Here is a 15,413-nt window from a genome sequence, read left to right on the forward strand (position 1 = left end):
ATTTATTGCTGTTGCAAGCCAGATGAAGAGAAATAAAAAGCTGAGAACCTGATCTTTGAACAGACAGAGACCATAGGTCAGGAGCAGCCTGGGATGCTTACTGAGGAGCATCCAATGATGATACCAGAGAACCAGTAAGATACTGTGATAGTGCTTGATCTTGTTCCTGTTTCTCCTCCTGTTGTCCCATCCTCTCAGTCTTTTCACAAGAAGAAAAGACCCAGAAGCACCTCTCCAGCTGCCTCTCTTCCCACTCCGTCATCTGCATTCATGTCACCTGCTGCCCATGCAGTCTCCTTAAGTCAGGGTGGCATATGTTTTGTTTTCTTTACATTCATCCATTTTCTTACAACCTTGTCCCTAGTGTGGGAGGGTTGCTGGGGTACACCCAGGACAGACTGCCAGTCTGTGACAGGGCAACACAGAAACAGACAGGACACACAACCATGCACACACACACACACACACACACACTCATACCAAGGAGAATTTAGAGAAACCAATTAATCTGATAGTCATGTTTTTGGACTGTGGAAGTAAGCCGGAGAACCCGGAAAGAACCCACCATTCGCAGAGAGAACATGCAAACTCCATGCAGAAAGACCTCTGTCCGGGAATCGAACCCAGAAGAAAACTGAGCTCGCGACTTAAGGAGTCCAGCCCTAAAATGTCAAAATTCTCACAGAAACAGAAAACCTATAGAGACCCTTTATAAGCAAAGACAACTTGTTTTGGGCTTAGTTTCCATTTCTGTGGCCATTGTAAAGTGGTTAAAATCAATATTAAACTAATTTGAGAAAACGTGTAAATCCATGTAAAGAAGAGTAAAGTTTAGAAGGATTATAAAATATGACAGTCCCCACGCTAGTTTTCAGTTTTAAAGTGTACACACTTTGTCTTAATTTCTTATTTTGTTTTTAAAATAGTTTTTTTTCCTTTTCTTGTTATTTAGGTTGGTGGAAATGTAGTACACAAAATCAATCCCTGGGCGTAGAACTAATGCAGTAAGTCTAAAAGTTTAACTAATCCACCCTGTGACAGTATATCCCCACCCCAGTCAAACATGCCAAGGTACACTGAGAGACGTTGCCATGTGTGAAGATGAGTAGATGGGGGAGGGGCAATAAAGGAGGCAGTGGTCTGTAAAAATAAGCACAGTTGTTTACTTATAAACTTTGTGGCTTTAATTACTGACCTATCGGACTCCTTTTCTTTCTTTATATTCGTCTTTATTTTTTATGAGGACAAAAACGGGCATCACAACATGAATCAGTAGAACTTATATTATCCACTTGAAGTAAAAATAGTAACAAACTATTAAATTAACTACAATTTCTCTTATTATTACCTAGAAAATACACTAGATGGGCAGAAACATAAGTGAAAAAGAAACACACTCGATGACATGCCTGTGGAAGTAATTACAGCTCTAGTAAGCCCTTTTAGAAATTAACTATTTAAAAAATGAATCAACAAGATAAAACACTGCCCATTTGGAAACATGAAAGCACAAGAACAAATTGTAAGGTGTCTCTTTGTGTATTATCACTACTGAAGTCGTCGTCAAAGGTAACACTCTCCTCCTGACAAAGTCTGTAGATCAGGGGTGTCCAAAGTCGGTCCTGGTGGCCCGGCATCCTGCATGTTTTATTCTCTCCCTGGTGGTAGTAACAACCTTTTCAGCTTGTCAATGTTCTTCTTAGCCCTTCTAATGAGACATCATTTGATGCAGGTGTGTTAAACAAGGGAGAGAACTAAAACATGCAGGATGCCGGGCCTCCAGGACCGACTGTGGGCTCCCCTGCTGTAGATAATTCTCTGTTGCCTGCAGCTTCATCTGTTGGTGCTGCAGCTTCATCTGTTGGTGCTGCAGCTCTCTGAGGATAATGCTCTGGAGACCTCTTGGACCTTCGTCAGTTAGGGCACAGAACAAACCTTTAAAGTTGAACATAAATAAAAATAAAAATAGAAAATTTAGATGCTTTAACTTTGGGTATGTTTATGCGTTACTTAAAAACCTACTTTTAAATTTACCTCCTGATAACAGGTGGGAAACTCCTTTAGAGTGTCTTCATAGGATGACAGAGATTTCCAATGATGGTCCATCAATAAGGATCCTCTTTTCCTCTTCCAGTCTCTTTACTATCATGATGCCATCGATTGCCCTTGTTTTTGTGTGAAGACTGAGAGTCTGAAATGCATTTATGAAAAGAACAAATCAACTCAGAAAAAGTTTACATTTGTAAGTTTTGGTCAACACCTGGAGTATCTAGTCACATTGTATGTCAGGTATGATGACAATATAAAACACATTAGTGTATGTTTACTTACCCCTGTGTGATTGCTGCCATGGCAATGTTGTGTCACCGGACAGGATCTCTTCCAAAGACAGAACTTCTGTGTCTGTATCAGTCTTCAAGTGACCAACATCTTTTAAAGCCAATGCTAAGATGTTTTCTCCTTTCTGATCTTGCGATGAGCCTTGGCACAAGATTTGTGTCCATCTGTGTCTGCACAAACAACATCAACTGTGTCAAAGATGTTTATCCAGTATGTACCAGCAAGGTTATTCAATGCCTGGTCAGTGTTCCTTACCTTACATTCATGGGCTTTGCCATGGAAAATTGAGAGAAATGGCTTCATTTTAAGCAGGTGTTGGACCTCAGGACAGCTTTCTGTTAGTTTTAAGATATGGCCAGTACTTGCATATTACATCCATGGAAAAAAGTGATTGTCTGTTGGCCAGCCTTTGTTGAAAGAACAAGGGTTATGCAAATATCTCGTACACTATCTCCAAGAGCACTAAGTAGCACTCCATGTATACACACCGCTACCTCCAAGCCTCCTCATCCAGTTTGCTGCTGAATCTGTGAGAGATCTCCCTGGCTGCTGACCATTGCCCACCACAAAATCTAGAATGCATACAATTCAGTCAGGCATGCTGTTATTACGGGCTAAAAGGTTACTGTTATTATACATTTACAATCTGCAGTCTTACATTTTTGGTTGATTTGTGTATACATTCCACACATTTTCCTACGTTTTCATCCTTGGCTATGAAAAGGTCCTGAAATATAGCCTTTTCCTCCAATCTGAAAAACAAGCAATAAAATACACTTCATGAGGTGTTATGGTCCAAAAGTAGTGAACATCACTAACATATACAAAGAATTGTTATATTGTACACATTCTACAATACTTTGCTGCATTCTTTAAATGGTAATACTTGCAGTTTCCATCCACTGAAACTGAAAGCACGTCTGGGGTACAAACTTGACACTTGAAGGGATCCTTCCTTAACATTTTATCCAACTCATATATTATGGCTTCCCACTCAAAAATCTTTTCAGGAAGCTGTCAGCCAAGATCTTACCTGTCTGATTTAAAATGAGAGATAAAAAAAGAAAATATAAAATAGGCCATAGGTGTCCAAATACCAGGCATCAAGAATAGGTTGGGTGTCTTTCAAGTTTTAGGTCTTTCTCTGGCACAAAACATCTCACTCAATAAATTTTGATGTTACCAGGACTTCATATGATCTGAATGCTGAATGAATGAGGTGGTACCTCAGCCATTTGATTCAAGTGTGTTTAACCAGTTCCACCAAAATGTTGAAGAACATAACCACTCAAGAATGGAGTCAAACGGCTCTTTTGGGATATGTACGTCAAACTACTCACACAGCCAAAGTTGACAGTTATTTAAATTTGTATAATCTAGTTTTTTATATTTTGGTTTTGAGTCATTCAAAGAATTGTTATTCCTACCATTGAGCATGACCACAGTGACTGCCTGTCTTGGTTTGATCCTCAAACACTCTGATGGACAATCACAAATTCTAACTGAGATCTCCACAGGTACAAATCTTGCTAAAGAGGTTGACATGTTGAATGCAAGAATGTAAAGAAAACAAAACTTACGCTTTCTCTTCTTATAGTCTACCCTGACTTAAGGAGATGGCATGGTCAGCAGGTGACATAAATGCAGATGTGGCTGATCTATGGGGGAAGACAGATGATGGAATGGGAAGAGAGGCAGCTGGAGAGGTGCTTCTGGGTCTTTTCTTCTTCTGAAAAGACAGAGGATGGGACAACAGGAGGAGAAACAGGAACAAGATCAAGCACTATCACAGTATCTTACTGGTTCTCTGGTATCATCATTGGATGCTCCTCAGTAAGCATCCCAGGCTGCTCCTGACCTATGGTCTCTGTCTGTTCAAAGATCAGGTTCTCAGCTCTTTATTTCTCTTCATCTGGCTTGCAACAGCAATAAATAACATAGACAGGAGGAAAGAAATTTGCTTGTACTGATGCAAGTTCATTTTTAATTCAAGTAAATGACCTAGCTGCATTCAGTGTATTCAGACAAGGTTCATAAACAAAACTTTAAAGATCATCACAGCCTAGGGGCAGTGATGTTTTTAGCAACCCTCCAATTTTACAAAGTGGCAACAACAAGCACGACATAATAAACACTATTATGTGACTTTATCATGGCTAATTAAACGCATTAAGCACAGGTACAGTGTACAGACACAATTAGCCTCCAAGAGGCTAATTTAGCTAGCCTCCACCGTATATTATCCGCAAAAATTTTTTTTTTACAAACGTGTCTTCAATCATTCACATTACAGTCCTACTGCCATTAAGTCCTAAAACTACCATCAATAACTTTATAACGTAACACTTTGGAGTTATTTTTGGTTTTAGAGTACAAAAACATTTTGACAGGTGCAGATTTTTACTCACCGGAGTGTAAGTGTCGCATAGGATGACGTCAGCTTATTCTTCTTCTTGGGTTTTTGTGGGATCTGTCCTTATTTTTATTTCAATCAAAAATATTAAACGTTTACAGAACAGTTTGCATGCAATCAAAAAAGAAAATGGATCTTAATTTTTCTTAAATTTATTTGGTGTAAATCATTGATATCATACACAAAAATAGTTGGTAAATTAAAAAAAAAAAAAAAAGCTTTTAAATCAAGCTAACAAAAACCACAACGAAAACCCTCCGGTTTTATATTTTACTGAGTTATTTTTAAATACTGAATTAAAGTCTTATGACCGATACGTCTGACATGTATTTGTAGTAAATATTCTTAATATCTTGTTCAAACTAGCACATAAATTGTAAATAAAGGTTTTTTAAAAAAAATAGAATAGACTCGTCATCTTATTCGTTCCTAGATCGTCAGTTTCGGACGCTTAAGGAGCGGTACAGCATTCAATGAGAGAACCTTTCTCGTCACATATTGACGCGAAGGGGGAACCCTGACGCCGAGGGTTCCTGCCCAAGCGTCAATATATGACGAGTTGGGAGTGAGAATGTGTATTTCATGTATTTTGTTCTCAAAACTTTTAATACTTGTGCTTACATTATCAGTTTGAAAGCAGGACTTAATCTCTTTCTTCTCAAAAGTTGTATGTGACGCCGAGGGTTCCTGCCCAAGCGTCAATATGTGTCGAGTTGGGAGTGAGAATGTGTTGGAAATACTGCTGTCAGATCGAAAATGTGTGCTCTCGAATTTTGGCAGGAAAATTCCCCAAAAGCTGTGGTTAGATTCTTGTGACAGGAAGGAGTGGTGCGTTCAGGAACGCCTACTCTCCCTGTGAGCCAATAGGATGAAGTCATGGAACATGCGTTTTTACGCCACAGCGCCATCGCGGATATTGGACCCTAGTTCCAGTCTGCCCTGAGCGCCCATTCACACATAATGGCTGTTCGTGTGTTAGAAATAATCTTTTTCTTTTATTTTGCCTCCCACATTCCTATTACGTTATTTATTGACTTACAAGCCCTTCTACCTGAACATGTGTACCCCCAGCCGGTAAGTTCAGACCACATAGTCTTGTTTATCTGTTTGCTCTGAGATGATTCACCCAGTTTTCCTCACCAGCTGAAGGATCTTCTGAGGTGGTATGCAGAGGAGTTCAAAGACCCCATGGTGCTGGATCCTCCTGAGTGGTTCAAGTCGTTTATTTTCTGCGAGGCTTTTCTCCAAATGCCATTTTTCCCCATTGCAGCTTATGCTTTTCTGAAAGGTGAGTAAACTTAAAAAAGAATGCGTGAAATCTGCAATACAACTGCTTAAACAAATATAAAATTTAAACAAAGTGAGGATATATCTTCTGATTTGCATCTCTGCATTAGGATTTGGAAATAATAAAAATCAGTTCCAGGTTTGTAAAGTTAAGTTGTGGACACTACATGACTTAAGACCAGAAAGACCTTACTAACAGACCTCTATCATAGCTGAAAAGCAACACTATCAATATAAATTATTAGTTTTATTAGTAGTGTATATATCAGTGGACCACATGCTTAATAACTGAAGTAGCTGATCGACCACAGACCACAAGATTGATTGAACTGACTAAAGCCAGCTTAGTTTAGAAATGCCTTTATTTCTAAACTTTTATATCCCTTAGGAACATTCAGCAGCAAAGTGACAGGAAGCATACAGAGTTATGCAAAAATAGAATTAATAACAACAAACTGAGCAGTAAGAGGGAATATACTGAGCTTGACGCAGGGTTCTCCCACTGGGAATCCAGGAGATCCCGGGGGGATGACCGGGTAAAAGATGATGCAAAGGAAAAATATGAAGCTTTATGGTGAGCAACAATAATCATATGCCCAGGTATTACATGTCATTACTTGAAAACAAAAACAGCAAAAACTTAGAAACAATGTGCGGAATGTTGACCACACAACCTAGGATTTAAGAGGGAGCGTATCCGTTAGTCTTCAGGAAATTTAAAATGTTTCAAGGTTCGTTGGTAATTTTCCCACACTGTAAAAAAAAGTCAGTAAATTTACGGTAACAAACGGTAAAAAACCAACAGTTTTTGACCGTCATATCCAAAAACATTTAATTACCGTAGAAATTAAATGGAACTACCGTAAGTTGAAACTGCAAAAAAACTCTGTAAATTTACGGTAGAAAATTGTGAAATACCAACAGCTACTGACCGTAATATCCAAAACATTTTGTTACCGTAGAAAATGCATGAAATTACCGTAAGTCAACACTGCAAAAAAACTCTGTAAATTTACTGTAAGAAAATTGTGAAATACCAACGGTTACTGACAGTAATATTCAAAGCATTATACTACCGTAGAAAATACATGGAATTATCATAACTCAATAAACATATATCCTAAGTAATTTTGACAGTCATGAATGTAGAAAATACAGTATATTGTAAAAATATAAGTAATTGTAATATTGTAATTGTAATATTGCCAGCAGTTAATTACTGCTGGCAATATTATCAGCCAAAATTACAAATTTTGCTGATATTTATATCTACAATGTAAAACCGTAAACAAGACTGCAAAAGTAATTTTTACAAAGAACAGAATGCTGGTGTGATATTTTGGTTTCTTTTTTAATACACCAAACTGAAATCTCAGCAGTAGACCAGGCATCGATCTGGTGATCCACCGATTGCAAAGCAAACTCCTACAGCCAACGCCACCATCATTTATGAGAATATTTGATTAAATGATGCATTTGAGATTAATTTTATGCCAACCATAGATTTCTTATACTGTATGTTAGCCCCTCTTGCTTGGATGAAACTTGGATGAAACTGAAGTTGGTTTCCAATTGCTGCTTCCAATTTGGGAAATGGCTAAAGGGCAATTCCACCTAATTTTACCCTACCATTAGCATCTTTAATTTACTCTAGCTAAAAAACCTAGACTCTTCAAATCTGGACTAGATTATTCTCAACTCATATCAGAATATTTAAAAATAAGTGTGGGATTTGTGAAACCTTTATCTGATTTGTGAAACTTCAATAAAAAACAATTCTAGTGTTTTCTAAAATCATAAAAGTTGTGAAGTCGCCCTTCATTGAAGTTTCACAAATCCCACACTTGGTTTTAAATATTGTGCTATTAGTAGAGAATACTCTAGGGAATACTCTAGAGTTTTTCATTTTGTTATTGTGATAAATAGCAGGGTTTACAGTAAATGGGGACTGTTATTTTTCAGGTAAACAAATAATTATCTAGTTTGTATTGCTGCTTGATCCTTCAGCATCAGCAGCAAGTTTCTTTTAACTCTGTTCCTGTAGTTGAGTGCGGCTCAGGAAACTGTGGTGTCCTGAACTCAACACAGTAAAGTCACAGTGCGCTAGCTAAGGCTGCTAACTAGCAGGTGCTAGCTCAGGGTGCTGAGAGCCCAGTAGGCCTGGTCCTTGTCAGGATGCAGCTACTGTCTTTGAAATCAAGCTTCTGCTATTTTTGCGCGTTCAGGAGGAGAAGGAAACACATCTCTGCATCACAGGTGAGCTCCTTTCACGGTTTACCTGAAGTTAGATAACTTAAACCAACTGATAAAGAAATGTGTAATTTCTGAGCCATGCTGTTTATGTACATGCACTGCAGCTAGATATTTTTACTATATGGAACATTTAATTTTCTCAGATGCAACACTTCCAGTAATGTTTCTGTTGGAACGACTGCATAGATTACATTTCTGGTCTACTTTAGACTTCATGTGCTTAAAGTTATTGTTAATGGCAGAAGCAACTTTTTCCAAGTTTGGTTCAGTAATTAATTAGAATTACTTTGAGTGTGAAATGTTCATGCATGCAAGTTAAATCTGTGAAGATCACGTTACCTTTTGTTTCAATACTTTGGTAATACTTGGAAGTATAAAGCTTGGCATCAGAGCTAATATTTAATATTTTCCTTTGACCTCTTGACTCTCACCCCCAAAATACTTGCACTAAAGTCACTGGGTCCATGACAGTTGAAGAATTTTAAGATAAGAGAATTTAAATATTAATATTTTACAGTTTTTCTCAGTTTGGGTGCATTTCTCAGAACAGAATTGAAATTCTTAAAGCTACCTGTTCAATCTTCAAATTACTCTGTCACTTCTGCACATCAAAAAATGAGTTTCTCATTCCTTTTGCAAGTTTTGCTTTTGTACATCCTGTAACTGATTATGTGCACTTCTCCGCTTTTCCCCCGTTGTAATTTGCTTTCATTGTGTTGATCAAAATATGTTAAACGTGTCTGTGTTGAATTCTCAACTTCCAAAACAGCGTAAGTTCATTGTGTAAGTCTTAACATGCATAAGTCTCAAAGTTGTCATAATGTCAATCATATTTTAATTAATTTATAATTGATTCTTTTCTAAATCTGTCCTGAATTGGTAAATTGCTCCCAAGTGAGTCCTGAGTTTCTCTCTTAACAGGTCAATGTATGAACCATTAGCTCATCCAACGATCGACCAGTTTTCTGAAACAGATTGAAGGTGCATCTTGTGAACCATCAGTTGGCAACAATATGGTCTATATAGCCAGAACACAACACAATGTTATATTTCTGAGAACTGATGAACAAGTATCTGGACAGAGTGAACAGCCAGAGAGAAGAAGAGGAGTGAGGATGAGGAGGAAATAGTTGGGAGGGAAGCAGAAGAAGAGTCAGAAGAGCCTGAGGACATCTGCCAGTTTCCATCAGTCCAACATCAGGATATGGCTGCAACCCACAACATGATGCTGATGGAGGTTCTCCCACCCTACTGTTCATTCCTTAACCCCACTGACGAACCTTTGTCAGCATGACGATGGAAATTAAAATGTAATTATGTAATTTTTACAGCACTGTACAGTTTTCCATGAGGAGATTGTCCTGTGGTTCCTTTTCTACTTTTTTATGTTCTCTGCATTTCTGTCTTTTTCTTTCTGAATCACCATGGCATGGTCCATCGATAAATTACAGCAAAAGCGTAAATGTGAATTTTGTAGTCCCTTCCCATGATTAATCAATTTGACCGTCTTATCTGTACATAGAGAAACTATAACTTATTATTTTGAGTCACTGATATGTTAACTGACAGAATTTTGAGAGCTGAACTAAGGATTTTTCAAGCAAACAAATGCTATTTTTGTTGTTTCTACAAATTGTTTTGAGAAATGCACATACTGTTTTGTAAATGCCAACAATGACTTGAGAAATGCACCAAAAGTGACTAAGAAAAACTAACATAGCATAAATCGTCTCAGGTGTATCTATTTGTTTGCCCGTATGAAAAGTGTACACATTTACAGCTTTGTTTCTGCTAGCTTGCAGGAATTGTAACTTACATAAATGTTTGAAGACAACTTATTGGCCTTCATGAGACTCAGATAAATGGTGAGTATCTATTTCATAAATTGCCTAAAATAGTTATATTTGTTTTTATTTATGTTTTTGTTTGTGTATTTTGTCAGGTTGCAGAGGATCACACCTGTCGTCAACAAACAAAGGTTTAAGAACTACTGAATTTTCAGGCAGAAATGATCACACCGCCTGGTTGGAGTACCAGACTCCATATGAAAGTCAACAAAGGTGAAACAAACATTTAAGCGAATGGTGCATTTATATGATGTTCATGTAGTACATTTTTCTAACTTTTGTTTTGTTTGTTTTCCAGCAGAGAGGAAACACCCGATTGACAACATGTGACTCTCAACCTGTGACTGGGAAGACTACAACCATCCTGAGCAAAATCTGAACTCACTGACTTGTTACTCTCAACCCAGAGTAAAAATCCTTTTATCACCGGTTTTTCTTCTACAATAGGTTATCTCTTATGTGGACACATGCTGTTTTTGTTTGTTTGTTTTGTTTTCCAGATCTCAGTAATACTGTGAGGAAACTGGACAGAAAATAGAATTGTTTTTTTAACAAAATTTTTAAATAGAAATTGTTTCTTTAAGTGGATTACTCATAATCTGTTTAATTAGAATTTATTTTCTTTATAACTTTCTGTATAGAAATGCTGACAAGTTACACTTCCTTATGTGTTGTACTATAATTTTTATGGTAAAATTCTGGTAAGAACAGTGACCAGTAATTTACCATAAGATTTTTGAGTTTTTTTTACAATAAAATGTCAATATATCGTACTATCTGGCCGTGTTTTTCACTTATGTAGATACTATGCCTCAGGCAGTATGACCGTATTTACTACAGCAAAACCACATTTTAATTTTATATTTAACATATTTTAGGAAATACGGTATTTTACCGTATTTGGGAAATCCAGTAAAATACTGGCAGTTTTGGTTGCCAGAATTTTACCGTATTTCTAAAATACAGTAAAAAACTGGCAGTTTTGGTTGCCAGTATTTTACCGTATTTTGAAAACACGGTAAAAAACTGGCAGTCTTGGTTGCCAGAATTTTACCGTATTTTTAAAATACAGTAAAAAACTGGCAGTTTGGTTGCCAGAATTTTACCGCATTTCTAAAATACGGTAAAAAACTGGCAGTTTTGGTTGCCAGTATTTTACCGTATTTTGAAAACACGGTAAAAAACTGGCAGTCTTGGTTGCCAGAATTTTATTGTATAAAGACGGTAAAATTCTGGCAACTCAGCTGCCAGTTTTTTACCGTAAATTGAGGCCGGTTTTTTTTACAGTGCAGAAGTAGATATCCAAATAAGTTCACTGAAAGGTAAAGTTCTTAAAGAAACTGCAAATATAAACCAGTAAAATTGGACTTATAGAAACCCCTTATGTAAAAAAAAAACCCCTGACATAACAGAGAGCATCTTAAACTGTCAAGCAGAGTGGTGGAGGAGTTTGAGCTTAATTTGCTGCCACAGGACACAGTGACCCTGTAAGTCAAAGATTTCTAATGTTAAATGTGAAATCTAAGCATCATGTGCTCATGAGCTGGAAAACAACTGCAGATAGGTGGGAATAAACAAGTGAGTGCAAGCTTGAACTAAACAAGCTCTGGGTGGAAGAGAGGTTCCTCCACAACCATGTGAAACCTTGATAAAAAAGTATTTCTTTGCTTCCATTGTGTTTCCTTTTGATTCTCAGTAAAACAATGTTTTGTTGTTGATTTGATGTTTAAATTGTTTAGTTTTAACACCTGGTAAAGATCAGATTATGTTTAATGGCCTAATGATGTGGTGAGGGTGCACTTTCCTTTTACATAATCAGTGATGATGAAAGTATTTGCAGCCCTGAGAAAAAGAAGTCAGGATGTAAACTTGGAAATATGAATTTTTCACTGTGTATCATGTTGATGTTTTTATATCCTTAGTGGTTTAAATGTCAGTGAAATTCTGCCGCCAGATGCAGCTTCTCCTGAACCCTCTTATCTTCCAGGTGGCTGTAAGTGGATCCGGACTCCTGCCATTGTGTACTCCACGCATGTTGCCACCACGCTGATTCCCATCCTAGCCCACATCCTTTTTCATCAGTTCCCTGTCAAACCCCACCCCGGCCCCCAGACTAACTGGGAGCGCTGGCTGCTGATCTCCATATACGCGCCGTACCTGCTGGTCCCTGCGCTGCTGCTGCTCACAATGCTGCTCTCCTCCAAATACAACCCCACCTCCAAACCTGGCAGCACATCAGGCAAAGCCAAGAAGAAAAACTGAATTCAACACAAAACTTTGTAATTTACCTTGATTTTAGAAGCAATCGTCCCCCATCTGGGCATGCACTCTTTAAGACGCATTTATGTAAGAGCTCCTGTGAAACATGTTTTGAAGTATCATTTGAGAGGAATCTGCTTGATGAATGTTAAATTAGTTTGTTTTGCCTGTTGTGAGTTTTTAGCTCGACCATTTGACTAAGAATTTTGTCAATTGCCGTACTCTTTTGATTATCTCGATAATAAAAAGGATTATTGATCTTATTCAACTCAATTTTTTTTTTCTTCAGATTGTTAACTCCTGTAAGGTTAAAATCAGTAACCATAATTATACTGGTGTGATTTAAGTTAATTACAAATGATACTGGTAGTAGGTATGTTACACACATACAGTAGCTTAGGAATGATAAAGCATCTGGTGTTAACAGGTATGTGCCCCCAAATGAAAATTTGCTTAGGGCCCTATTAAGACTTGGACCAAAACATTTGAAAACCATGTATAATTTTTCTCCCTTTTCACACTTATACAATACTATTAGCCTGTCAAATAAAACCCCATAATGGACATTAGAGTTTGTTACTGCAAGGTGTCAGCATACTGAAACACTACAAGGTCATGAATGTTTAGCAAGGCTGAGTAGCTACTGCTGTGTGAGCACTTTACTGTGGGCTCTGCCTCTGATCTGATCCTCAGAGTATCAAAAAACATGATCATTTCAATTTTGGGAGCCGTCAGAACAATTAGGGACCACAAAATTTTGTGATTGAGCTAAGAATAGTTTTAACACTTTAAGCTTTATTACCTGTGTGTAAAAAGTTGAAGTATTAAGGACACTGACGAGCAATAACATTGACAATGTTTTAACTGGCAGCTGGAACTCTGAGTGAAGAGTTAACTCGGATGTTTCAGTGTTGGCACACCTCATGACAAAAACTATGCAACTACTGATACAAAACACAGATATTGCAAAGCACTGTCTCATTTCTCAGCAGAACATTCTGGCTTTGTTTCTGTAAGAACAGATCATAAAAAGCCTCATAGCTTGACTGGAAAAGAGCTTTTCCTCCTTTCAGCTCACTGCACCTACAAAGGTGAACACAATCTCAGAGGGAAAAAGCAACAATCAGACAGGGTATATCTGTTTTATGCATTGAATGACATTGAACAAAAACATAATTGGTTATTAAAAAAAGGGCGGAAAAATCTGTGGTTTTTAAACTTCTCTTTGATTGAGCCCAAGTTAACCCCTTCCTTTCAGTGGGGAGTAAACCTCTATTTGTCCATCTCCAACATATCTGCATGTTAAATCCTATTATGTTACTGCTGTGTGTTTCACCAGATGATTTTCTGTATCAGTTGGTTGTTAACCACACGTTGTTCTGTGTTGGATTATCACAGTCACACTGTCCCTAAAAACTACTCCCAGCTTCCTTTCTCTGCCTCCACCTCAGATCATTCAGTCTATAATTAATAATGTTAAAGAGAAGCAGTAAAAGCAAAAGATGTGGTTTAGCAGAGCTTGTCAACAACTGATGGGCTCATCCAGGACATGTTTTAGAGACAACAAGCTCAAATCATGACAGTTGCAGCCATAATGGCACTTCCGGTGTGCCATTATGGCATAATAAGACCAGAGGGCTTATTATGTTGTACAAAAAAAAAATAAAAATAAAATAATAATAATAATTTTAGTACATGTTATGTGTCACAAGAGGGCTTAGAAAATAATAATACAAAAAATAAATAAATAAAATAAAATAAAAATTGACCAAAACGGCACTTGGGGGCAAGGAGCAAAAAGGGCAGGTGCTCTAGCACCCCTCCCCCCCCAACTCCCCTCTGCACATCCCTGTGTCACAGAAAAGGCTATGGAATCACTCAATGTCCTTGATAAAATGTTGCAATAAGTACTTGTAGTTTTGTTTTTTTATTTGACTTTTTTTTATCTGGTTACCGGTTGCTTCTTTTTCCAGCCATTCTCTTTCATTGATACTCCTCAGTAGCTACAAGCTCCCTGCTCTGCTCATGGCTGTTCCACGTCAGTAATCATCTCCTGTTCTCCATTCTTTGGTCACCCTCCTCAGTTTCTGTCAAATCCCTCTATATTGGTCCTTTTAAACATGACAAATGTTCAGTGTTTACAAGAGAGCTGTGAGAAATCTGCTAAAAAAATTACATCTATCCCAGAAATAGCAAACATAGACCATAAGACCATAACAGAATAAAACATGATTCCAATGTGTTAAATAGAAGCAGCCTTTGACTGGATAAAGGTGAGATTCACAAATGAACTGTTAGATCTGCATAGTGGCATACATTTCAATCCAGCTGTAACTTGGGACCTTCTTGCTGCAAGGGAAACCAACTGTGCCACTGTGCAGCTTAACTGGTCTCTCTAAATTGTCTTCCGGTGTGTGTGCATGGTTGTTTTTTCCTGTCTTTGTGTTGCCCTGTGATGGACTGGCGACCTGTCCGGGGTGTACCCTGAAGATAGGCACGACCAGCCCCCATAATACCTCGCAAGGAAAAGAGGACTGATTGACCGGTTCCATTTCCAGCCAATGGAGGGCGTCAAATCTTGATGTTCTTCTTCAGCGCTTCCTCATGCTGTTGTTTAAAGAGACATTTTGGTTTTACAAAGTGTGCTATGTTGCATCACTGCAACATGGCACACTTGTCTCAGTTTAAACTGAGACTTGTCTCAGACTGTCTCAGTTTAATCAGATTATCAATATTGCCCATTTGACCCAATCACTTTTATCTGATAATACAGTATATCTTCATACAAATTACTTGGTAGTCCTGCAATATAGCTATGTACTGTTTCACCACAGAGGAGCCAAAACATGTAGGTTGTACCACATAAACAGCAAAAAACACGTTATAACATAAAGATAGAGACTGCACTTCTAGTTGATCTTTTTGCCGAGTTTAAGCTTATTCGTGTAACGGATTAGCTCTTGTGGCGGAAGGACATGCCTTTGTTTGTGCGGCGGCGGCAGCAGCGTATAAAC

The 15,413-nt window shown here is 37.8% G+C and overlaps 1 protein-coding gene and 2 long non-coding RNA genes across 4 annotated transcripts; 2 read left to right on the forward strand and 1 right to left on the reverse strand.

Annotated features, from left to right (window-relative positions):
• Positions 1 to 1,265: 1,265 nt before the first annotated feature.
• LOC103474344 (uncharacterized) lies at positions 1,266 to 5,569 on the reverse strand. The gene is made up of 5 exons (XR_014090696.1): positions 2,999 to 5,569; positions 2,596 to 2,912; positions 2,332 to 2,510; positions 2,035 to 2,191; positions 1,266 to 1,935 (listed from the first exon to the last, which is right to left on the reverse strand). It is a non-coding gene; the product is annotated as an uncharacterized LOC103474344 (long non-coding RNA).
• Positions 5,570 to 5,630: 61 nt separating this feature from the next.
• On the forward strand, positions 5,631 to 12,662 carry tmem97 (transmembrane protein 97). Its single transcript, XM_008425217.3, has 3 exons — positions 5,631 to 5,827; positions 5,897 to 6,041; positions 12,128 to 12,662. Exons 1-3 carry the CDS (start codon positions 5,714 to 5,716, stop codon positions 12,400 to 12,402), a joined length of 534 nt encoding a protein of 177 aa, XP_008423439.1. The 5' UTR covers positions 5,631 to 5,713; the 3' UTR covers positions 12,403 to 12,662.
• LOC145554708 (uncharacterized) lies at positions 6,805 to 11,040 on the forward strand. 2 transcript variants are annotated; one of them, XR_014090694.1, is made up of 3 exons: positions 6,805 to 10,158; positions 10,236 to 10,353; positions 10,439 to 11,040. It is a non-coding gene; the product is annotated as an uncharacterized LOC145554708 (long non-coding RNA). The 2 variants fall into 2 exon arrangements; XR_014090695.1 differs by having other exon boundaries at positions 10,442 to 11,040.
• Positions 12,663 to 15,413: the final 2,751 nt, after the last annotated feature.

This window comes from Poecilia reticulata, chromosome 13 (assembly GCF_904066995.2).
Source record: "Poecilia reticulata chromosome 13, P_reticulata-male-v2, whole genome shotgun sequence".
Taxonomy (NCBI): domain Eukaryota; kingdom Metazoa; phylum Chordata; class Actinopteri; order Cyprinodontiformes; family Poeciliidae; genus Poecilia; species Poecilia reticulata.